The sequence below is a fragment of the Limanda limanda genome, chromosome 7, assembly GCF_963576545.1.
Source record: "Limanda limanda chromosome 7, fLimLim1.1, whole genome shotgun sequence".
NCBI lineage: Eukaryota > Metazoa > Chordata > Actinopteri > Pleuronectiformes > Pleuronectidae > Limanda > Limanda limanda.
The window spans coordinates 12,543,013-12,569,056 of record NC_083642.1 but is presented as its reverse complement, the minus strand read 5'-3'; the positions used below and the strand labels follow the sequence as shown (position 1 = coordinate 12,569,056).

The following is a 26,044-nucleotide window of genomic DNA, read 5'->3' as shown; positions in this document are numbered from 1 at the left end:
GCTTTCTCTGCACCTCTTAACGTCTCAGCCATTCATTTCGTATTGCTAATTTTGTTTCGAATTGGTGGAGCGTAAAATTAAATATTAGCGCGTTCGTTAGTCGCGATCACAAACAAGCGACACATGAATATGCATGTACATGTGTGTGTCTGCACCTGTGTGTTTGCGTGCGCAGCTCTGATGGTGGTATTTCTAATAGAGCTTTTTACTGCACAACATGGTGAATAGACGGCAATTATCACCAGCTGCGCTAAAAATACCACATCCACGCTGTAGGGTGAAACCTCCTCCATCACTATTCGAGGTTTATTATTAAATGTTTGTGTGTGTGTGTGTGTTGTTTTTTTTTGCCATTGGATACATATTTGGCTGGCAGCGGTTTGATAGGAATTTCCTTATCTATCCTTTCCAGAGCTCCTCTGCTTCCATGTGAAATTGGCACGGTAATCTGCTGCGATTTTCCTCCCTCGCTCTTTTACCCGCAGTGCTCATGTACTGTAAATAGGAAATCAGAGAGCAGCCTCCTATGCCCTCTGCAGCCAGTCAAATCCTTCCTTGGAGGCTGGAGACAAACAGCCAATTGCCAAACCCGATGCTTACTGAAAACGTAGCCCCAGTCCGGTGGGAGCATTGGGAGAGAAGTGTTTAATCTCCCCCCTCCCTCTCTGTCGCTTTTGTTCTACACTCCTGTCTATAGGGTTTTTGCATAGAGTGCAGAGAGGTGGCCACATGCTTGTTAGTTTGCCAATGTGCTTGTATTACGACTGGCAAAAAAAAAGTATTTTTGCTGTCCAGTCGCCTGCATGGCCAGTAATGTGAATTCAGGGTTTTTAAGCGGTTTACTCAAGAGTTGGACTAGACTGCCCAACAGAAATAAACCACACACACACACACACACACTTACACACACAATGCTTTCGCTCACCCACCCACTGCCGCCTCCAGACACAAAGTTACAGTTGTCCGCAAAACTCTAAAACCAGGAGTTCAGAGAGGTTCCTCACAGACTGACAGTGTGCTACCTGGGATAACTGACAAAAATGTTCATACACTATTAAAACACTCAACTCATTAAATTTGTCATCATCATAGGAAACAACACTGAGGATAAAAGTTGTGGCTGTTGAGGAGAAGTCCCTGTTCAAATGTGGGACAAGTCCATAGAACAAATCTTTGAGTGGATTAATCAGTTTCAGAATAAATAATTATTTTAATGCAACGTATTCTCATACATTGTACAACTTATATATTTATTTCATTAATCTATAGCATAAAGACTCATCAAATCTATTGTATTTGGAAGTCTGAAAAAGGATTTGTTCTTACAAAATGATGTTTTCCAGATTATTTTAGATGAATTTACCAATCATACATGAACCCTTCCAGCAATAAACCTTTAAGAAAACTGATTCAATTTCAACCAGAGTTGTAATGCTGCTTGCCATGCAGCTAAGACTTAAAGCTTATCACTGTTTTCTATAAATCACGTTGAGAGAACAACTTAATATACTTAAAGATAATGTCAGTTCCTCTACAGCTGGACTTACTAAGGGAAACCCCCATTCTATTATTTCCTGGGATATTGTACAACAAGAATTATCTAAAAATTAAAGATGCCTTTATATTACTTTAGGATTTGTACGTATTGTTATCATATGATTTCATGAGCTTTGCTGTGTTACACACACAGAAACACACAAAAAAGTAAATTCTTCCTGACCTGACACGAGAGAGTTTGTGTCCACTTATCAAAATAATAATTATTTTTTGTAGATAGAGAAACAAAGCTGTTGTGTACTTTTTTCAGAGCGAGTGTGCACAATGTATAAGATGCACAAAGCAGGATTTTAAGCACAGCACACTCAGGGAACCCTCACTTGGCCTTTCCTCCAAGTTATTTACTCACTCTGCTGGCCTGTTTACTCACTCAGTACCTGGATCCATGGCCCCCTGGTTGTTTCCCAGTCTCATTTCCACACTCGGGGAGTGGCGTCTTTTCCCCACCATGAAGAAAGAGTATAAGTAGGAGTGGAGCTGAAGTGGCGATGAGAGTTAAAAGTGAACACCAGAGGGGGGGCTGTCACGCTCACCCACCCGCTGTCTCACTCTCTTTTTGCCCCTTGAGGCTCTTGACTCATTGTTGTGCTCTTTGCGAAAAAGTGAATTTATCAAAATCAACAGTAGGTGTACTTATTTGTATGTCAGCGTATGCAGGTTGTGCATATATGGTTTTGTTCATTATATCTGAGGCTCTTCAAAAAGAAATCCCAAATGCTTGAAAGAAGAGGCACATGATAAATAAATAAAGGCGCCCACTAGCAGCGTTGCTCGTCGTCATGGTGAAGCTTGAGGAAACACCCACTGGACTCAAAGTGATCGCAGGGAAATAGCAGTATTTAAAGTCAGCATTAAGTGTTTGCTTGACTGTAATACCTTCCTCACTTAGCACTCGCAAAACGATTCTGACAAGTCTGTGGAAACCAGTTAACTGTCCACAGAAGCACTGACGCAGGTTTAGTTATGAAGCTTAACCGACTAAGGTATTTAATTCTGAGATGATTTGGTAAAAGAGATATTGTTAAGAGGAATATTTTATGTTAAAGTGCTTTTTATTAAAACATGTATTCAAGAAAATGTATACTCAAGATTAAAAAATGTGATAAGACAATTATTGTTCCTGTAGTGTGTATCATATATGTTCCATTTGATGATCTTCAGTAATGAAGAATGACTCAAGAAGGTTATCATATTATTCTGTTAATTTTAGGTTCTGTAATTCACAAATGCACAATTAATGCGGAAGGAACACAGTGAATGACAATGCTGCTGTCCTGTTATCATTTTTATTATTGGTTAAAACAAAAACAAATAGTTCAGACCTGATGATGGGACGTACCTTTGAATTTTACTTTTTAAACACATAAATGTCTGAATTAATATGAATTTATTTAAACACATTTATTGACTTAATTAAATTTCCTAATTTACACTGGGGAGACGAAAAGACTTACAGATACAATAAATGCAACAAGATCCAAAATTAATACATAGTAGTTAAACTCAATAGAGGTAGAGGCCGAAAATGACAAGATAATTTATATTTTAGCCAAATTAATGCATCTCCCTAATGTTATTGAATATGTTTATTCCTACATATCAAACTCAATGCAGCAATGCCAAAAATCACAAATGTTTTAGCTCTTCTGGCTCACATTTTGAAACAGGCAAGGGGAATGTGCTCTCCCTCCGCTAACCCTCCTCATCCTCACCCTCCATGTCGGCCCCACGCTGAGTGAGTAGGTGCTGATAGTACATGTGCGATCTCTCAGCGTAATGCACTCCAGCGTTAAAGATCAGGTTGTTAACACCATGATCAGGGACTGCATTAGTGGCACCGGGCGCTCCTTCACTGGAATGCTGGAACGGCATAATTGACTTACTCAACGTATACACACAAACACAGACAAATGCACGCACATTTCCACCACTGCTGTACACACACAAATGAAATGGTGCTTGTGTTCATGCCTGGATACACACAACACACACACAGACACATGCTCACACACTATGCCCCTGCCTCAGCTCACACACCCACACACACTCCCACACTATTGAAACTCAAAGGCTGATGGGTGCAATTTTAATCCAAATTAAAGCCCACATGCTGTGAATTTAAATAAGTCTATTAGCAGACTCATTAACCATTGTTTGTTTTACTTTTTAAACTTTAGTTTATGGTCCCTGTGTTTGAAAGGACTAATGCCTCTGATGGTGTTTTCTCTCTTCTCTGGCTTTTCTCTCACTGTCCTTCAAGACTCTTACATCTGCTCAACTTAAATTGTTCCCACAAATTGAGTCATTAAAAACTGTTGTTTTCTGTCTTGGATTTTGAGATCGTACAAGCTAAGTTCTTTGTGTGTGTGTGTGTGTGTGTTTACTTTTTTTTCTACAATCACCTTCTCAGGACCAGTAGACTTTTAAGCCCAGTCTTGATGATGCAAAACATAATTTCTGAGGTCTGATTTACTACCTGTTTTTTTGGGGGAAATGCTTTGGGTGTAGAGATCTACCTAATTTTCTTATTCTACCTAACAACCAAACAGATAGACGTGAGCTTTAGACCGAGACCGCTTCACAGTTGGCACAGATACAGCTGATAGTAGCCAAACCTTTGCCAATGAGAGCTGTATGTATGGTAGAGCCCATGGTAGACAGAGGGTGGTGGGAGACCTGAGGAGAACTGTGAACAACATTGAACAATGCATAGAAGGAAAGAAGCTCAGCCAGAGAAGGAAAAGGGATAAATCAGGTCGGGAGGGAAAGATAGAACAGGTACTAACTAGACAATGGCAGAAAGAGAACAGAGTGAAGACGCAATGGGGTCTTGTCCTCTGCAGGTGCGGTGTATCATGTGTCACAATGTGTGCCTCTGTGTGTTGCTGTCTGTATGCCCACATTTTGTATCCTAGTTTTCAGCTTTTGGTGAGGTTGAGTTAAAAACAGGGATCTCTGCTGCCAAGTGGGGAAAACAGAGAGTTATTTGTCAGTGAGCAAGTCAGACAACATGGGATTCAAGAAAGTTTGCAGTTTCATTCTTTCCCCTACACAATTTACAGGAGGGTTGTAATTCCTGCAACCTCAACAGATTTAATATCTTAACTTGTGTCCGTGGCAACTGTTTTCAACTGTTAAATCTAAGGAGGCGAAATGTCCTTGTTTACTTGAATTGCGTCAACGTCAATTACAAATTTCCTCGAACAAATCAAACCTCATCTTAATTAGGGTGCTGTTGTCAGACTGTTGTTTTTAGAATTGAGTACGCATTTGACAAATCATTACATTTTCCTTTCACCTTTGAAAGTCAATGCATCGATGGACTGTTACTTAAATAACAGGAAACAATATTGAAGAGCAAGTGACAAGTGTCCCTGATGTGGTTGTACAGTTGGGGGTCCCTCGATTTTAGTTTTATTAATTTAGTGTATAATAGTGATCCTTCCCATGCATGCCAAGATGTTAGCACCCAAATGTCATGCTTGACCCTATCAAGAAATCATCCTGACAAATATGTAGGCATTATCATTCACACAAGTCTGCATTTTAAAATATTATAAATATTACTAGTGTCGCCAGCAATTTTACATTTAGTGTGAATGATTTTTAGAGCTTGTCCTCATCTGCTTCACAGCTTTTTGGACATTCCATGATTTTCCCCATCTGTCTTTTTGCATAACAACTTGGTCACAGGCAGTTGTGACTTCATTCAAACTTGCTCCATAAACAAGTGCTGAAAGTCTTATGGAAATCATGAAAGAAAGGAATTGTCTGAAGTTTGAAAAAAAATAGACAGTGAAAGACAAGAAACATGTAGTAATTCTTTGGAAAGTAATTTTAAATTTGATGTTCACAAAGGGATATGCTGAGCCAAGTATCGGCAGAAATATGCAACACCCTGCTCCCTCACCTTGAAATGGCAGTGTTCCCCTTGATAAAAGCGCTAATAAGCCTAATCAGGCCTGATTAATTACACTGATAGGCGCTGCATTTGCCATCCTAATTGATGGCTTTATCTGTGTTTTGCACTAGGCTGAGGGGATGATGGTTTTCCTCAGGAGGAGTCGGGAAAGATTTAGCCCAAATGAAGGTTACTGGTGCGAGAATAGAGCGACGGTAGGGTAGAGGGCTGGGTATCGATTGAATAATACCGTGGAAAGAGTCAGGTTAAGTAAGTGTGAGGACAGAAAAACATGTTTGAGGTTTACAGGCTTTTTACATATCCGCAAGGTATGTTGAGTTTAACAATGTGCGCACAAATAGTCCATCTCTTCAAAGCTGCAGTCTTTTCAGTCTCGCCCATGCACCGCAAGCCTCAGACGTCAAAGTCCCAAAAAGTGTCTGTCCCACTGTGAATGATGACACGTGTACTGAGGCTTTGTACAGGACTCTTGAAAATTGCAATTCCTTCTTTTAAGAGGCCCTTTCAAACCTAATCTCTTTGTCATTGCAAGAGAAATCACTTTTGGCCTTGTGCCATATAATCAGCACTATTCACCTCCAGTAGGAATTGGAAGCAGTGTTGCTGCCGTTCCCACCAACAGTGAGAAAAGTCAGAAATGATTTTTATTTAGGGAAGAATAGATGTTGTTCATCAAAATATATATCTAAGGCCCGATGTACTTGATGTATTCATTATCACTTCGTTATTATTTCATTGTGGTGAAGACACATCTTTTTAAGAGCTCAGGTGCAATCAAAATAAGTTTGAAATGAAAAAAAGTTTTGGGCCAGGCTTATAAAAGTGTCTTCACAGCCTTTACTCAATCAATAACTATTTCATACGTTGGTAAATAGGTTACAATATTGTGATGCATCATGGGAAAGTCACTAGTTTATTCGTAGAGCCCACGCTCACAACTCCCAGTTTGCCTCATAGGACTTACAATCTGTACAAGGTGCAGCATTTTCCGTCCTAAACCCTAGACATAGAGTTTGATTTTCAGTCATTGTATGTATAATATAGAATAACAAAAAAGTAGGAATCTGTGTAGGAATCCTGTTCATATGACTGCACCTGTGCTTTTGCAGTGACACACTCTGAAAATGTCAAGAGCCTTTTTTTCTAAGACTAAAGTCCACATGATAAACTTGCAGAAAGATAACTCAGATCTACTCCACTGGTTTCAGTGTGTATTGAATTAGTTTCTATGTCTAATTTGAATGTAGATGTATGTGTAGTTATTTTACATGTGAGCAGACAAAAGTACATATGGGATTTTGGACTGAAATGTCAAATTTTCTTTTCAATCGCAGGAGCATCTTTATCTATTTGTTGTCTTTTGTTCTGCATCCGCTACAGCCTTTGTAGGATGTGCCCCTGTGTGGTATCTCAGACTTCAGAGCTTCTGGGACGCAGGGAGCCGTGTGCTCTATATTTATCTAGCGCCATGATTTATTAATAGTCTCCCCAGTATGCGCAGCACTAAAAATACAGTGGAGCCAGAGCACCACATTCAGCATCTGCAGCTCGGAAGGGAGTGTGCATGGAGGCTGAGGAGAGATGTGTCTGTTCAGCAGCTTTCCACTGTAGCATCATGCATACATGAGATGATCCATGGATTCAAGTTACCTCAGTACACAAGCTGCTCTCTGACTCATCACTTAGGTGACTCAGTCATCCTGTATAGTAATAACACAAGTTGAATATGCTGAAACTGAGCTACACAACCTTTATTGAGGTGTTTGCTCTGGTATCGGGTGTTTGATTGTGTTAAATCTCACCTTCTCTTCATATATTTTCTTCTCATTTCCAGTATGAATACTTCAATGCAGTGCTGATCAATGAGGTGGATGAGGAGGGGAACAGCGTAGAGCTTGGAGGAGAATTCATCCTGCAACCCAACGACCACTTTAACAACCTGTCAGTCAACCTCAGCCTCAGCACGGTGCAGGTACCCACCAACATGTACAACAAAGGTACGTCCAGCAACAAAGGTGTTAGAAATACAAATGTACAGAAAAGGTTTGCCACCATGACAATATCATAAGTAATTTAGATAATATAGATGATTGAAATCTTCTTAAATGCACATAGCTCAGTGAAGTAGTAAGTGTGGGTGTTGGTGCACATGGATGTTCGCCTGTGTCAGGAGGAGGATTTGAGTTCATTAACTCTAACTCTGCGGATCATCTCTACCACACAGTGACTTAATTAGCAGTTAAATAATCGGATATTCTGCTGATTTACCATCCACTCAAGTCCGACCAATCAAGTCACGGCCTCGTGCAATGCTCAGTGGACAGAGTGAATGTCATGTCGGCTTAACCCAGCTGGAGAGAGAGAGGGAGAGCAAAAGAAGGGAGAGAGTAAATGAGAAAGAAAGTAGGTTAATTACGGCTGTGTGGAAAAAAGAGAAAATGCAAGAGAGTGCGAGTGACGGGAGGAGAGTGAATAAAACGGGGAGGAATTGAACGAAAGTGCTCGGAGAGTGAGGTTGGCGGGCCGGCGGAGCGGCACAGGGAGAGGAAGAGTCATTTTGATTTGATTCAGGCAAATGAGCAGGAATGCATGTGCACTTTAGCATGCACAGATATGCACTCTCTCTCATACACACACACACACACACACACAAACACACACACACATCGTCACAGATCACTTTTGGGGACATTACATAGACTTGCATTGGTGGCATTGCTGACAATTATCTCCAAACGTAGCCATAAGAACTTTAGGTGTTTTTGATCTGCATGTTGGGTTTGTTCACAGTAATGTGCGGTAAATACATAGCTGGGACAACTGGGAGCATGTGTGTGTACTGTCTCTGTGCAGAAAGGGTCTGAGAGACCTGGTGTGGGGCAAGGAAATGATTCTGTGAACATTTCTTTAAAGGATATAAAACCTTTTTATTTACTGTAAATTATTTTGTAACGGAAATAATTTGCAACGGTTTGCCTAAGTAGCACCACAGAAGGGCTACTGTTAGCATCGTGAATAACAAACCTGAACTCTTACATTCTACATTGCTGTAACACTGTTGTGTTGTCAATACTGTGTAGTTGCTTTCTGCCGAGATGTTAGTGTGGGTGGTTTTGCAATAGGTGTTGGTCAAATTATATGCAATACATCAAAGGATGCAAATACTGCCCAAAACAGTGCCCATGAAATTATTACCATATTAGACAAAATTCTACACCTGACCAAACAGGAGGTCAGCCCCGTTAATAGAAACTGATATACGTATAAACTGCACTTGAATATAGATGCTTAGCCATTCAAGCCATGTTGGAGGCCCTGTCGGAAACACTGCTCAGTCCATTTGAAACAAATCACCAAAACCGCATTGTTGTTATATTGGATTGAGAAAAGCGGCAGCAGCGCAGGAACCCTCCAATCAAATTGTGACCATACAAGTATTAGAATGAAGGTGGGAGCCAATCAAATCAAGTATTTGATGTACAAGCAAATACAGGTTCTGCCTGTTTGTGAAGCTGTTTAGTGGTCATCTGCTTGTGTTATATCCCTAGTACCAAGTGGAAGGCACGACCATCATCCAGCGCATACCTCTGGGTCGAGCGCTGTGAAGCTTCCTGTCTCTACACTCTGGTCTCTCTGATATGAATGGAGCGTTTTCCTCACACGAACTACATCATCGTCATCTGAAGCTTTTCTTTATGCTGCCGAGGTGTTGGCTGTACGCTGTGCACTTCATAAATGGTTCGGTGGCAGCAGTGATGAATTGGAGCTTGAGTCCTTGATAGCAGAAGCCTTTGTGCCCCCAGAGATTAATCACAGGAGGAATGCACCTCATCAAACATCCATCTTCCAAACTTCCATCCTTACCAAAACGCCAGCTCCCACTGTCAGGCTTTATGAGGCTACATGACAGGATCATGTACCACGGCTGCATTGAGCCCACGATAACATTAATGGCAGGTCGATACACTCTAATGTCCGTATACGGTACTTACATTTATAGTCTTTGACACGAAGTGTTCACTACTCCACATGAGCACACACTCACTCATACACACAAACACACGTTGCTCCTCACCTCTCTCCTGTCTCTCTCTTGTTAAAACCATCCCCCCATAATCACCGTAAGTAACCAAATAAAGATGGATTCAGCTGAGATCGCTCGGAGTGGTGCAGTGGGAAATCAAGACACTTCTACTTTTTAATCTGAGAACACGGTTGTGTGTGAGTGTGTGTGTGTGTGTGTGTGTGTGTGTGTGTGTGTGTAGTTGAGATGAATTTAAATGACAGCTTAGGGGGAAAGCAGGGCTCCTATACCTTCTCCCTCATCATGATGAGTCGAGATTGTAACAGACACTCAAACTGCACCAGAAGTGACTGTATTACTGTGAAAATAGAGCCTGGATCAAATCCAGCCTCCTTTAGACTTCACTCTGTGGTGGTGGATAGGTGTTTACTATCAGGAGGGGGCTGTAGGGCGCTAACTTCCAGAAGACTAATTCAATCATGGATTATTGGCATGACTGTTGACAGCAGAACAATGTTGCCAGTATAGGAGATGATGGGAAATCTGTTATCTCCTTTTCTTTCTCCATGTCCATTAGGTGCTTCTCTGTCTGTCTGTCTGTGAGTGATTTTCTGCCTGCCTTTCCCGTCTGCCCTCCTGGATTTTCTCTTTTTTTTTATATATCTCTGTAAAGGCTTTTGTGTATCCGTCTCGCTGTGTGATTGTCTGTCTGCTCATCCCTTCCTGCTTCCATCTTCCCTTCTGCGCTCCTGAGCCAAGAAAAATTGTGGTAGTAAGCAGCTGTAATACGCTTGGCCGTCTGGTTGTGAAACAGTTACACTCATTTGTCTCTTAGGCTGTGAAAGGAAAACAACCTCAAATGATTGGATATGCTCCACCATCTATTACAGTCAGGTTGGAGAGAATTAAAAGAAAAGGCTAAACGTAGAATATTGCGCACAGACTCGCACTGTATGTTCCAATACTGCCCTACAAAGGCAGAGAGAAGTAACTACAGACATACTGGAGTATATAAAAAAATTAAATGGTTGGCTGGCCGACTGTGTAATGCATACAGAGCTTCTAACGCCTTTGTTTTATACCTTTTTTTCTATTAAATGACAATCTCAAAGAAGATTTGCCCCAACACTCAGGGGTTAAATTGGACAGGAGCTTGCCAGAGAGCTGAGCTGTGCAAAGCAAGACATTAAACATCCACTGAGGGCAGGAGGAGTTAAACTAAAACAAGCGGCTGATCAGTTGTGGGCAGTCTGCCACGACCTGAGGGTCATTTGTGATGATATGACAAACAGGAATAAGTTGATGGATCCCATATATCAAGTATTACTCTTATCTTACCTGTGCATGATGGTAACCTCACTGAGCTGCTGCAGCTCGCAGGGATGTGAGTCCACAAGCTGCTACTACCATACAGCCTGACTGAGTTGACCTCAGATAAGGCCGTCAATAACAACAATCATACATGAACTGAATTACAAACATGTGAGTTCATTATATCATGTAATAGGTTCATCACAATGGCATTGTTTTCACATCAGTCGATTCAATTAAATAAAAAATAAGTTTAGTCTTAGTGGGACCAACTGAAGTGGAGCTATAGTGTTTTGGCGCCATCTTTTATCTATTGCAAATAATAAGGCTGTTTTCACTAGATTTTCTAAAGTCTGAGCTGATATATGTCAGTTTTTGCAGAATATTCTGCAGTCTTTCTTATTTTCTTTTATCTCTCTTATTCCTTTTCTGTCTCCTCATCTTGTCCCTTACATTTGCCTGCATCTCTGTGTAATGAATCGGCCTGATAGTGATCTGTGGAGGCGCAGTGTGTGAAATGATATGACTGGATGAGCGGCCACTAGAGAAAACCTGTTTCAACCTCCTGGACTGTACAAAGCTGCATTCAAATAGTGCCTCTTGTCTCCTCTTCACACTTGTCTTTCACCCTGCATATTTTGTCTCTTTTTCTCTTTTAGATTCTGCTATTGTCAACGGTGTGTTCTGGTCTGAGGCCTTGAATAAAGTGTTCGTGGATAACTTTGAAAGAGACCCATCGCTCATATGGCAGTACTTTGGCAGTGCCAAAGGATTTTTCAGGCAATACCCAGGTGAGTGGATGGGTAGAAGATGTGTGTGTGTGTGTGTGTGTGTGTGTGCGTGTGTGTGTGGTTGTTTGTGTGTGTTTGTGTGTGTGTGTGTGTGTGATGGCCCATTGTTATTATCCTAAAGCAATTCCTACTCTAAAGTTAACCTGACTGTGTTCTGTGAATACATGGGAAAAGTTTCAAGAAAGAAATGTTGCTGTTGAATCTTTCAGTGCTTTGAGCAATTACCTCTATTTTACTGGGCCAACGGCATAAATCTCAATTCTCTATCTGCCTGGCTTGATACGACTAAAACTAACTAACTATTGGCAGAAAGTCTTTGAGGCTCAAGAAAGAAACCTCCTGGCCACCTTTTTGTCCAGGTTCTACAATGATGCTTTTAGTTTTTCCTTCTGTGCAAATAATGCAACTTCAGCGCTGTTACAATTGATGGTCTTTGACTTGTATGATGCTCTTCAAGGAATCAAGTGGAAGCCAGACGAACACGGGGTCATTGCTTTTGACTGCCGTAACCGGAAGTGGTACATCCAGGCTGCCACCTCGCCGAAAGACGTGGTGATCCTGGTGGATGTCAGCGGCAGCATGAAAGGCCTCAGGCTGACCATCGCCAGACAGACGGTCTCCTCCATCCTGGATACTCTTGGAGACGACGATTTTTTCAACGTCATCGCTGTGAGTCCACACAGATGTGCACACACAAAGCTGTAAGGGAGGGGGGGTTCTGTAGAGTCAGAGATGCACAAACACAAACACACACGAACACAGGCCCACATCCTCTCCCCCTCAGATCAGAGCCAACACTGGAACGAATCAGCTTTCTCTTCTGTCACGCTCACAACCAATTAGCAGTCGACTGAATGAAGATTTGAATTGCAAAAGAGACAGTTATGATTGGATCCTGCCTCAGGCACCCAAACCATTGTTATCGCATCTCAGTCTGATGAAACTCCATTCGTGTGTATGTGTGAGTGTGTGCAAGCCGCCATGCACTCGCATGCACGTGTGTGTGTCTGATGCTATTTTACATCAAAAACTTAGCGAGTCGCTTTGCCAGCCTCCGTTCTCTTCCTCCAGAGAACAAAGTCTTCATTATCACTTGATATCCTAATCATGTTATTTTGAAAATTGCTCTTTTGAAAAATGGCGGAAAAGAGGATTTAGACAATCAGGCGGAAACATATTGTTTTCCCCAAACCCTTGAAAGGGTTGTCACTTTAACTGCTAACTCATTTTCTCTCCTGTCTTTTAATTTGTGTGCTACTTTTGCTATGCTACCTTGGAGGACTGTTGTAGAAGTGGTTGTGGATTTTGTGTCTGCAGTGTCAGTGTTTGTTTCGTGCTTCAATACACACACACATACACACACACACACACACACACACACACACACACACACACACACACACACACACACACAAGCTCACTCACTCACAAAGACAGAGAGATGACAGACAGATGTATATGTACCTACACAGATTAGGGGAGAATTGTGGCTTTGGTAGAACACACTCTCATTCTCGTTCATTGGCTTTGAAGTCTAAATTATACTTTTGCATTGAATGGTGAGTACTATCACAGAACAGCAGCCTCTGAGCACATTGTGAAGTGTGTGCAAAGTGTGCACATGTGTGTTTGCTGTGCATCAAGATGAGTGATGTTTTGAATTTTTATCACCTTGAATTGAATGTTCCTATATATAGCACGCAGTACATGTAAAGCCATTACTGTCATTGCTTTAATGATTCCACCTTTACCTTTCCAGTACAATGAGGAACTTCATTACGTGGAACCGTGTCTGAACGGAACTCTGGTCCAGGCAGACGTCCCCAACAAAGACGTGAGTCTTTCTTTCCTTGTCTCCCATCACTTCCGCATGTGCAGTCATTTCAAATCCATTGATTGACTGAAGCCTCGGCCGGGCTCAGGGTGACCTCAAGACACTATGAAGAGGTGGCAGCACTGAAGTCAGAATGACATGCTTAGCTTCGAATTTATTTTCATCTAGTAACATCAATAATCTATACAGTTATGTTTTGTACCAAAAGCACCATCAATTCAAAAACTGAAATATCTAAAACCAAAATATACATGAGAGCGTAACATAAGAAATAGTTTATAATACATAGTCCATAACAGGGTTTCAGACTTTATGGATCACCGTTGTGGAACTGTCAAAAAGAATAATAAAATAAAATTAATAAAATTTCATGAAAAAAAGTTGTTAATAATAACGGTTATTTTGCTTTGTAAAAATACAATGGTGTTCTATGAACAAATCCAATAAAAAAAAAAGAGTAAGCTACCTCAACCTCAGGTAATGTCGGTGCCAGGTTTTGAGAAAGAAGAAGACAGAATGAAGTGATAAAAAGTGATAGCTCTTGTTCTGCTGCATCAGTTTTTATCACTATCTTTTCTTAATGCTGAATTAGTGGAGCGGCATAAATATTACCGTGTTAAATGGTTTTGGAAAATGTTGCGTCTGCGTTTGACTGTATTTATTTGTACGTATGCTAATTGAAATTCAGGATGTTTTCATCAAGACGGTAAATGTGATATAGCCTGATTGGCTCCTTTGCGTATGAGGCTCTGCTCCGCTCTGGTGTCTACACTACAGGCTCCATCTCCAGGTGCCCATTAAATATTCCATCACTTTCAAATTCTTTCAAATTCCATTTAGAAATTAAATTGCTAACCTCCATTAGGCCAGGTCAAATCTTCGGGATGCAGCTGTGTACTCTCTAATGCATGGACCAAGTCCCGTGTGCCATGTGCAGAACACGCTAGAATGTGCACCTGTTGGTGTTTAGGTTAGTTTCTGTTTATTTGGAAAAAGAGCGTTGACCTCGGTGAAGACTTATGCATATGGATTAGCATTATGTGTTTAATTCCAGATGGTAGTTTAATGTAGCGCGAGTCAGCCAGCTCAGAGGGGAAGGCAGTCTGCACTTGTAGATAAGGCTAATGTCTTTTACTTGAGCTGGGGGCAGGAAGTGACTGTCACACTGGAGACTTAAACTCACTGATCTGTCTTTGCGGAATCTGTTATTTCACACCCAAACTTCAACTGGGTCATAAATACCTGTTGTCAAGCTTCCAAGGGATACACATTCATCAGGCTTTATCACCGCAAGTAGCTATTTGTCTAATTACACTTGTCAACTGCAAGGGAGTGGAATCCATCCTGTCTAATTATTGCTCCCATATGCAGCAGTTCCAGCGAAATATTTAGAGCCTTTTGCTTCTTTTTGCAAATGAAACTGCATCAGACATTTACCTGATTGGACACAACAGAACCAAGTGAGTTTTAGCGACCATGAACAGTTTTATTGGATTATTTTTCAGAAAATCAGTGCATTAGCATTAAATGTTGGATTTGCAGGTGCAATTATATCAACGGTGTCTTGGTTAGAACCCAGATAGCATACAGATGTGGGCCACTTCTGGCAACGATGCAGCTCTCTGGACTTCATCTGGCCTTAACAAGATGGATGTGAAATAGCCAATGTGGCTCAGGTGTCCGGAAAGGAATGTTGGCCTTTTTTGGCAAACATGCTGCGATCTCAGCAAGGTATAATCTGGATGTGATCCTTAAGTGACCTGTGGGGTAAAAGATGAATATGGCCCAAATAGCAGAAAACTAAATTTGGGACACTTTTGGCATCTTCGGTTGACTTGTGTCGTTGCTAAGGTTTACTTTTTGCCCAGATCTGGCAAACAGGAGCAGACCACCCAAGTGCCATTTTTTAATGTGGTATGTGGGCCTGATGATGTGTTTGGTGTGCGCCAAAACAATTTTGCCATGTGGGAACACGCTGAGTATGGTCAAAATCTTTTAGACATTGAGGTAAAACCACTGTTAGGTCATAAATCTACCTTGTTTTCTTGGTCTTAACCTCGACATCTTTACTGCAAATTTGTAAATTTGACATCACATTTGATCAATCACAACTTGTTGATCCATTGTTGAAACAGGTTTACTCACACCCCCACACAATGTTCACTTTTGCCCAGCAAACCATTTGTTCTCTTCCATGCATAAGCCTCCTTGTTGACATAAATAACTTGCCATTTAAAACCAAAACCTTCAGGCATCAGCAAGCTGCAATTTAAGATATTTTTGTTCATTCATTATCCTGCTCCTGTGGCCAGGCCTCATTAAACTGCACGCTGTGATCGTTTTTGAGTATTAAAGGTGTCTGCAGCATTGAAGGGTTTGATGTCCAATGTACCGTGGAAGTCTGAGCCTCGTTGTGCAGCACATGAGGTTGAGCACTCTCAGTATTGCATGCACACACGGACACGCACAGTTTTTCTGAATCTGCCACCTCAGTAAACGGCTGCTCAGGGATTGAGCATAGCCTGCATGCTGTGCTGAGACAAATCTCTTCGATCTTTATTCACATACACACACACACACGCACACACAGACACACAGTGGGTAAAGTTTTTCCTTGCTCCAGGGTACAGCCTTTTGTGGGAACCGATTAACCCTTTTTACCCACATCAAAGTAAAGGTTCTTTTTGCCATATGGGGGTGTTGTTGGGAACGCTGGAGGTTGTTTTTGTGCACATATTTATTTGTGTGTTGCTGCCGCCTATGCCTGCATGTGTGTGTGTGTGTGTGTGTGTGTGTGTGTATGTGTGTTCTGCGTGCATGTTTTTCACCCAAGTGTGCAAGCCCTGGCATGGCCTTATGCTGCTCAAGCCTCCTACTGTGTGTTGAGAGACTTTCCTCCTCCCCTCAGTAAGAAGCAGAAGACTGGAGGAGATAAATGTAGAGGGAGCCGAAAGGAAAAGAAGAGAAAGATAAGAGAGTGATGAGAGGATGACGATGTAGGTGGGGCCCAGCTCTAAATTATTCCTGGATCTTAAAAAAAGTGAGCGTCAGAGTCATATCCTTTATATAACGCCTCATTTGTCACCAGTAGTATCGCAGCGTATGCAAGAGGGATGTTCAGAGGAGGGAATGTTTTTTACAGGTAGATGGATAGAAGAAATTATTAGAATTCCACCAACTGGATCTGAATAGCTATAAATAGATTGAATTGTATAAAACAGTTAAGTGTGTGTGTGTGTGTGTGTGTGTGTGTGTGTGTGTCCTCTAGACTAATAATAGCACTAATAAAGAGACATACTCGTGAGACCCGTTGCTGACAACATTGAGCTCATCATTAAATATTGTACACTCCACTTTGAACACAAGTGCACGTAGATGCGTACACACACACACACACACACACACACACACACATACACACACACACACACACACACACACACACACACACATATATGCATACACACTGTAGAGAAACTGGATGACAGCTGAGAGGATACGGGGGGAACTCTGATCGGTTTTTGGTCTTTAGACAGGATGTGACATTTCACTCTCAGATAATAAGACAGTTTGCTGTAGAAAGTGGCTCAGTGCTGTGTTCAAGACGATGTAGGTTCACATTCAAATTATACTGTATAGATATAATTTGTTGTGTTATAAGAGAATAAAATCAACATCTTTGCATTTTCATCCTTTAACTGTAACTATACGGTCACCATAAAAATCAATAATGACTTCCCTTGGTAACACCCTCTCTCTTTTTTTTTTTTATCGCTCGTCTCTTCTCTCGTCACCGTTGTCTTGACAACCTCTCCCCAAACTTTACTCTTCCAGCACTTCCGGGAGCACCTGGACAAGCTGTTCGCTCAAGGCATTGGCATGTTAGACCTAGCTCTGACTGAGGCCTTCCATCTTCTGAGTGCGGTAAGTAACACACTCATGCATTATCACCCCCCCCCCCCCCCCCACACACACACACACACACACACACACACACAGAAAGAAAACGGTTTCATGGACAAAATTAATGAGTGCACCGTAATTAATGGATAAATGAACAGAATCATGTAAAAAAAACAAGTAAACAATACACTTGACTCAGGTTACTGGTTTGATGTCTCATTATGAACAAGCAATTAATCAAACAGTCACATACACACACATTGACCATCCCTTTCTAAAGCCTCATATTTCAATAATAACTAGCAAAGGTACATGGTAATTACACATTTCTCCATTGTGCCTAATGACTCCTCTCTTTAATCTTAGAGAGGTGATACACTCTCTTAGTGTGAGAGAGTGTAGTTTGTGTGTACAGGAGAAAGAATATGATTTGTAGTCCACTAGCTTGCTGATCGCTTCCATGACGTGAATTTAAGTCATGTAAAGGAACATGACGAGCTCAAATAAGAAGGAACTAGATTAGCAAGTAATTAAGAGATTGAAAAAAGTAGACTTTCAACTTCTGTAAATTTCTGTTTGGATGAAAAAGAGAAGTTTTGGTTTGTTTTGTTATTCTGCGCTCACGAGTCCTCTCCGTCTCTGTCTCCAGTTCAACGAGACAGGCCGGGGGAGTCAGTGCAGCCAAGCCATTATGTTGGTGACAGATGGGGCAGTGGACACGTATGATGCCATCTTTGCCAAATATAACTGGCCAGACAGGAAGGTAATGTATTAAACACACACACACACACACACACACACACACACACACACACACACACACACACACACACACACACACACACACTGCACTTATTCTGCAATTGTGTTCCAGGGCAGTTGTATAGTGAGGTCAGCTGAGCTCTATTTCCTCTCATAACTTGTTCAGTATTTCACTGAACTAAGACGGTGTATTGCGATGAAGAGAGAACACTGGAGAGCAGTGGACTAATGCATTCCTGTGGCTATCAATCAATGACTCTACTGTGAATAAGCTGTTAGGAGAAGGAGAATCAAGGCAGTATTTTAAAAGGGAACCAAGAATCATTTGAAATCTATTTTAAATACGTCAATCCACAGAAATAGTAAAGGACCAGGTCTTAAGGAGTTAAGGCGAGGGGCGTGGTGATACCCTGGTATCAAAGATAATCATATCATATAAATAAATATATATATACGATTAATTATTAATATCGGTTTAATGATAGACACATGTACTTATATCATGTGAATCAATCAATTTCTCTCTATAATTAGTATTTCTGGTCTAGGTGATGAGCAAAACTCATCTCTACATCCACCATTGAAAAGAAAGTGTATCGCTCACAGTACTCTCTCTGTTTCTCTCTCTCTCTTGTTGATTGTCAATTCACTTGGGGTTTGAACTGAAAGTCACATTCACAACCATGAAAAACGAAGGTCAAGCAGAAACTGATATGTTCTGTCAGTCTACGATCTTCCCTGCTCTCTGCTGAGCTATCTATGATCACTCCGACCACCTTTGATCAATAAGATAATTTACTATCTGCATGACCCTTGTAGGTATAGCAGATACTTTTCAGTATTAATTAGTATTTTAACCATTTACCAAAAGTAGTTAAACAAAAACTCTGAAACTTGATTATGTGATAGTATCATTGCTACAAATAATCATTTAGTGAAAATCTGATCTTGTCACAGCCATTTATTTGGGCTGTTATTACAATTTGTATACAATCAATTTAAGTGTAGTACATCATATATTTATAGAAATATACAATTCCTATATACTGAACATCTTGAAAGCATGATCACCATAACAATAAGCATCTGTGTTGTGCGTATGGAAACACTGTTTGCTGTTCTGTTGTCATATTTCAAAACATGCTTTTGACAAGCAGAAGGTATTTAGTGAGCCCAGATTGGGGTCCTTTCTAAAACACGAGTTAAGTATGGCCCTGTCTCTGAGGTCGGAGCTGTCTCTCTGCTGTCCTGCAAGGTAATTGTGGCGCTCCACTGACAGGCCATGAAATGAAATGGGAGGAGAGTGGGAGAGAGGAGATGGAGGGCAAGAAAAAAGCTTATTCTTCGGTCATTTTCCTTCGTAAAAAGGAAAAGAAAGGCTGCAGGGTCTTCGTCCTTAAAAGGCTGAGGATAGAAATACTAAAGGCAGTTATACGGGCACATCCTGAGCTTATACCATATATACGTGCATCAAGTTCAATCTTCCATTGCCTTACATATTTTCCAATTCCCATATTGAGCCCGTTGGAACACATGCTTATGTACATTAATATAATGCATTGATATTTACGGAATGCCCTTACATAGATGGATTTTTTTGGAGTTTGTCAAGCCATGATGCCTTCGAAAATATTACACTGATAAGCAACAACAGTAAAACCAGTTACCTTTTTTCCTCAGATGTTCCTCCCACCCACACACACACACACTCACTCATGCGCACACACATGCTCCTGCCTCAAGGCTGTACAGCAGTGAGCAGAGAGGGGACAAGGCTGCGAGATACTTCCATATAAAAGAAGCCCCGCTGATAATAGAAGTCTTCAGTCTTTGTCAGTCTCTCTCTCTCTACTCCCACCGCCGCTGGGGTTTAATGGTTTCTTTCTAACCAGCTTTATAGCTTCCCCAGTCTATAGCATCACACTGAGCGTATGAGCATGCGTAGGAAAGCCTGAATGCAAATAAGTTTCCGAATATCAGTGTGCAGATCATGTTTATTCCAAAAAGCTTCAGAGATAATGAGATCATAAAGGAAGCGATGCCATGAAAAACTGCTGAAAGGTCTAAAACACTGTAAAACTTCAAATACATTCTATAATGAGTTTTTCTTTCATGATATACCAGTGATTACTTTTAGGAGATGTTCTGTCACACATTACAGATAACAGAATTTTGTAGATAATGACTCAGACGTAATTTTGCATTTGTCTTAAATTTTTGTAGCGTGACCTCAAAAGCTAAAATATAAATAACAAACTGAATACGAAGAGTTTGAATGTCGTACTCCCCAAAGACCTGACTTTGCTCACTGAAGTATAGTGCAATAAAGGCTTGCGTGGTTCCCTCTTTCAGGTGCCCACACACATGTATGCAGCCACACACAAAGCATAAACACACATAAACGTGGACATATTTGCACACCCACACTTACAAATGCAACTAAAAAAAATGCCACATTCTCAGCCAGCTGTGCTTGAATGATGCCTTGTGATGCTGTTCCCAGTTTATTTATCAATGTATACAGTTTGCTTTTTATGATTGGAACAGTCATATTTGTTTCGTTTCTGTGTTTGACTAAAATACTGTTTCATTCTTCTTTCACCTCAGGCCATAACAAACACTTGTCAGTAAAGATGAAATATATGAAGAAGCTGAAGTAGAATTTTGGCAGACCAGAACCAATGAATACAGCCTGAAAACTATTTTAAAGCCCCATATAACAATGGGAAATGGAGGAGACTAGTCTGTAGTGGCACCAAATTCCTTAATCCAACTGAGAGTGTAGACCCCTGAGCTAATTCACCACTGAAAACCATCAACCGGCAGCAAAACGTTGATATAATGTTCAAAGATAGAGCTGATTCCTCTATATTTCCTGCTAGTATTAATTTTACTGTACCAACAGGTAAAGGGCAAACTGTATGGGCATTCAAAACAAGCTAGACCATGGGGTCTATAGGTGTATTAACTTAACCAACATCTTGGTCTGCTCCCTGGAACCTTTATTCTCAAAAATGCCAGGTTGATCACATTTGGTAAAATACAATTAGAGTTAAAATGTAGAAATAATCATCAGAATCTTTCCAGAGACTGATTAAAGTTGGGTTTGTACTAATTTAGAAGATTTGGGTCACCAGATAAAAGTTGTGGTGGAACAAAAGCAGACTTCACGATAAGGAATTTAATTAGAGGCAAATGATAGATGAAAAAGATAAGTGAGTAAAGGAGAATTAAAATTAGCCGCTGACCTAAGGGAGTGTGCCGCTTAAGGTTATCTGGGGTTCTTTCTTCTTTTGTGATTGTCTATGTTTTTTCCAATTTAGGAATCAGACTTATTTCCTACAAATCAAAACAACTAAGATCAGGAAACACCTACCACAAAATATTTAATATAACCCTATAAAATGCAAAACGTAGCCTACATGCATTTACACAGAAGAACTGCATGAGATGTTGAGTTACATGCTAAAGTGTAAATGAATACATACAGGTATATTCACAAATGGAAACTCATAGAACATGAGGGCAGGGCATGTGCGTTAGCCAGAAACTTGTCTGTGCATCTGTGTGTTCATAGTCACTTGGTGTATACTTGCATGTCTATGCATTTCTATTCTTGCCTGCATGTGTATTTTTTATTCCTGCCTATATAAAATGTGTGCACTCAAGTAGGTTGAAGATCGCATGCAGGAGCCAGAGCCCCTGCCCTCTCCATTATACTTTACTCAGCCGTAAACCTTGTTCATACTTCATAACCAGCCAGTTATATTTTGACCCAGTCTTGGTTACCAGTGAAGTAAAACACACCAGCACAACAAGACGCCCTACCGTGACACCTCTGAACCAGAGCGTCACACGGGGCGGTAACGATGATGTCGTCTCCGTTGTGTTTTCCTGTCACTCCGGCAGAGCCTGTCCAAAGGCCCGAGGTCTATGTGAATAGAAGGTGATTAGAGATGATTAGAGCGGCTCAAAAATGACAATCTGACAATTGCACTTATTCATAGTGAAACTCATTACAGCTGACAATAGACCAACTATATCTATACTAGAACATGAGATGCTAGAATTGGCTGTGTGTGGTTGTATGTTTGTTTGCTAAAGCTGTTATAATCACTACTGAATTTATAATGTGTTGACCTTTGGCACCTGTCACTAACAATGAAATAAGTATGATTTAAATAGAAGTGTTGCTCAAAAGGGAACTGTTTTTTGTATTATTGTGATTTTCAGATCCTTCTCTTGAGTGAAATCAGCCTAAAACAGTTAAAGACATAAACATACACACATCTAGACATGAGTGTGCATACACATACATTCATACACACATACGTACATACACAAATACACACACACACATGCTGTCAGGGTGATGGGAGGCAGTGAAAAATGCAGGCATGGGTGCTATGGCAGCTGTGCCCCCAGAGGCTTGCATCTGCTCCAATCTGGCAACCTGCTCGCCACACACACACACACACACACACACACACACACACACTTGCCCCTACACCTGCTGTTAGAGCCTAACCGAGCACTGCCATGGAAAAATGGGTTTGGCAGCAGAGAGCTGAGAAGATTGAGTTTTGCCTTTTTCAACTCCCAATACGAGTTTATTATCTGTATTCATTATAGTTGCAGATTCTTGATACACTTATCTTATTTAAAAAGCTGCATCTGTTAATCCTTAATTGTTTCGTTTCTGAAGTTAAAATTACCGATTTTACTCATTTAAACTTTATATGAAATCTAAAAGAGAAATTGGAAAACTTGTATTCGTCTGTAATTGACTATTAAACACAGAGAATGGGTTCTGCTTATCGGCGGCAGATAAAGAGCGAGCCTATGGGCTGGCAGTGTGATCTTCTCTATGGCGGTGTGGTGGGCCGTGTCAAAACGGGATTAAAATGACTGACGGAAGCTATCTGCTCTCTCTCCGCAGGTCCGCATATTCCCTTACCTGATTGGTCGAGAGTCAGCCTTCGCAGATAATCTGAAATGGATGGCGTGTGCTAACAAAGGTGGGATCTTACGGCACATGCTGTACTTTTTTTTTCTTCTCCTTATAATCTGTTTTTTGCAGAGTAAAGTTTTTGCACGTCGCTGTCAGCCAGATGCAAATGAAAACATGAAGGAGCTCAGGATTTGTTTGGGGGTTTGTTGGCGTATGTTTGTGTGTGTGCGTGTGGTTGTGTTTGTCAGTGCTCATCAGTATTAGCATGGGCATGTGACAGCAGGCAGCTGGTCCCAGTTGCACAGACCAGATATGTCACATTACATCTTTCTCTAAGTCTTAAGTTCAAACCTCTTTTCAGCTGCGTAGTGTGTGGTCATGGTTGTCTCCGTGTGTGGAGCACTTTGCAGCAGGTTCTATATTTAGCCGGGAGCTGGGTGACAGAGACGGTCTGGATCCATTTCCTCAGGCTGCCATAGATAAGACAGGAGAGGCATAGGTCACACAAGGGATGTGTGGGTGTGTGGGTGTGTGTTAGGCAAGAGGAAAAGGACATCCATAGCTTTGGTTGGAAGTTATATCAGAGAACCAACCCGGTCGGTTGTGATGATGAGAATTGCACGTGTGTGTCTGTTGTGTGTTTGTCTGCTGAATGATGAATCAGGCTGTGACAGTGACGTCTTCTCCACTGCAGGAGCTGTGCAGAACAGTTTTCTCTTAGCGCCCAAGGCACATCAACGTTTTTTCCAAACTACAGCAGAACATTTGTTTTCATTTCATCACTGTTTCATTTAAAGTCGCTTTAGAGGTAAAAAAACATTTCTTTGAAATCTCCCAGTGGCCTTTGAATAGAGCAAAGAATACTGTTAAGAGTCTGATAATTAAACTTTAAAACTAAAGCAATTCTGAGCTTGAAAAGCCGTTTTCACAAAATGTGTACCGGACGAAATATTAGCTGTTCCAATATTGATGCCAGCATCTGAAATGCCAGAGATGCTACCGAAAATGCCAAGTCGGGCATCGGCGAGCGTGCAGATCTCTGTACTGATGTGATACCACGTCATTATAGTATATTAGTTTCAACCAGATGAAACTGCATTTTCTTTTCCTAGAAATCACTTCATCTCTTCCACTCCAAAACAGCAGTTGCGGTGTACTGCTAATGGAGAGTACAGTTTTTAGAGTGGAAAAGAAGAGGTGCTTTCAAGTAGTGTAGCATCAGAGAGTGCAAGTTAAAATGTCAGCAATTTCAAGCTGTTTAAAGCATGTGATTGTTGCGTGGTCCTAGATTTATTCATGGTATTTGTCGCTGTCGTGTTAAAGTAGATAATTACGTTACATTACATTTCATTTAGCTGACGCTTTTATCCAAAGGGACTTACAATAAGTGCATTTAACCACGAGGGTACAAACCCAGAACAACAAGAATCAAGAAAGTACAATTTCTTCAAAAAAGCAAAACTACAAAGTGCTATAAGTAAGTGCCATTTAAGTGCTGCTAAATTGTAATTTTCAAAATTGTATTCAAGGTAAGAATAAAAGAAGTTCTATGGCATTCCTTTGTCTGTATGTATTTATATGGTTTCACCTGAGCCCGGCCGTACAACAATGATAGCAATCATCACTTCTGTAAAGAGTTAGAAGCATAAAGCTATAAGATTATGTTTAATTTTAATTCGTCTCTAGTATCAAATCTGTTCTCTGAATTTGCCTTTACACAAAGTCAAGGTATTGGAATCGGCAGGACGAGAAAAATGGTATCGGAAAATCTCTACCTGTATTTATATATAAGGATTAATATATATATATATATTAGGGATGTCACGAGAACCGATACCTACGATACCTTTCGATACTAACATAACAAAACGATGATGCCCAAGTTTTTGAAGTACCGTAGGCACCGTCAGCTTCGATGCCAGCAGCTGTTAGCAACTTAGCATTAGCATCGGTGCTGCGCCAGTAGACGTTTACATTCTGAAAACCAAGACGGCAACTGCGGCTGCAGCGTTCGCCCCACCTCGACTTGTTTATTAAAAAGGCACAAAGAGTCGTGTATGGAAGTATTTTGCGTTTGACGCCGGGTTTACACCGGACACGGAAGCAACGCCGCCGCTCCGCGCTAATCCCTAGCGCGCCGGCACATGGTTGTTTACACCGGAAGCTGAAGCGGCGCATGGGAGTGGATGGGAGCCAGCTGTTATTTTAGGCTTGGTGCTGCGCTTACGAGTCGCTTTGGCGTCGCTTCAGCGTCCGGTGTAAACCCGGCGTGAGGCAGATGTATCATTTAATGCATAACGTGTCTCACAACAAAGCGTCACTCACATGCGACCGCAACTACCGTATAACCCTCAGTATATGCGCAGCGCAAGCACATTGAATTACCGTATATGACATTAACAACATCCAAATAATGCACTTTTTTTTTACCGTGGTATCGAAATTGGCATCGAGAATCGTGTTATTTTACTGGTATTGGCACCGACTACTGAATTTTTGGTATCGTGACACCCCTAATATATATCAAAAAAGTATAAACCAGATGTCCGTGTTTCTAAATGTTGATGTTCACTCATCACATATGGAAGAACGTAAGGGCGTCGACATTCTGCTGTAGTGTAGTTAGGCTTCACCTCCACCTCATCTATTATTTACATGGATGAGGTCACCTTGGTGTGTATTTTTGCTGACAGGTCACCCAAACCAAGGTCCTTTAAAAATATATTAATGCCCTCCCCCTGCTGAGGCTGTCCTGCCTGCGTGTACGACAGGTGTACCATGTCACCGAGAGCAGGGAGCGTTCATTCTTTTCCACTCCCCCCCCCCCCCCCGCATGTCTCTGGCCCTGGTGGCTCAGCCCGAAGGACGCCCTCAGCCTCCCAGTGGGACTCGTCATTCTTCACTCACCTCTGTGATGAACGATGCAGTTAGACGGAGGCAGCCTGCTCTGTGTGTGATGTCGGTCTGTACGTGTGCGCTGTCAGTGCAC

The 26,044-nt window shown here is 41.2% G+C and overlaps 1 protein-coding gene across 2 annotated transcripts in view; it reads left to right on the top strand.

Annotated features, from left to right (window-relative positions):
- cacna2d3a (calcium channel, voltage-dependent, alpha 2/delta subunit 3a) overlaps positions 1 to 26,044 on the top strand; it is a 113,248-nt gene that overhangs the window by 42,130 nt on the left and 45,074 nt on the right. For both annotated transcript variants that reach the window (XM_061075215.1, XM_061075214.1), the window contains exons 5-11: positions 7,314 to 7,476; positions 11,474 to 11,605; positions 12,063 to 12,274; positions 13,365 to 13,439; positions 17,274 to 17,363; positions 17,992 to 18,105; positions 23,044 to 23,122. In XM_061075215.1, the coding sequence (XP_060931198.1) occupies positions 7,314 to 7,476; positions 11,474 to 11,605; positions 12,063 to 12,274; positions 13,365 to 13,439; positions 17,274 to 17,363; positions 17,992 to 18,105; positions 23,044 to 23,122 (865 nt within the window). The remainder of the gene's footprint in view (positions 1 to 7,313; positions 7,477 to 11,473; positions 11,606 to 12,062; positions 12,275 to 13,364; positions 13,440 to 17,273; positions 17,364 to 17,991; positions 18,106 to 23,043; positions 23,123 to 26,044) is intronic.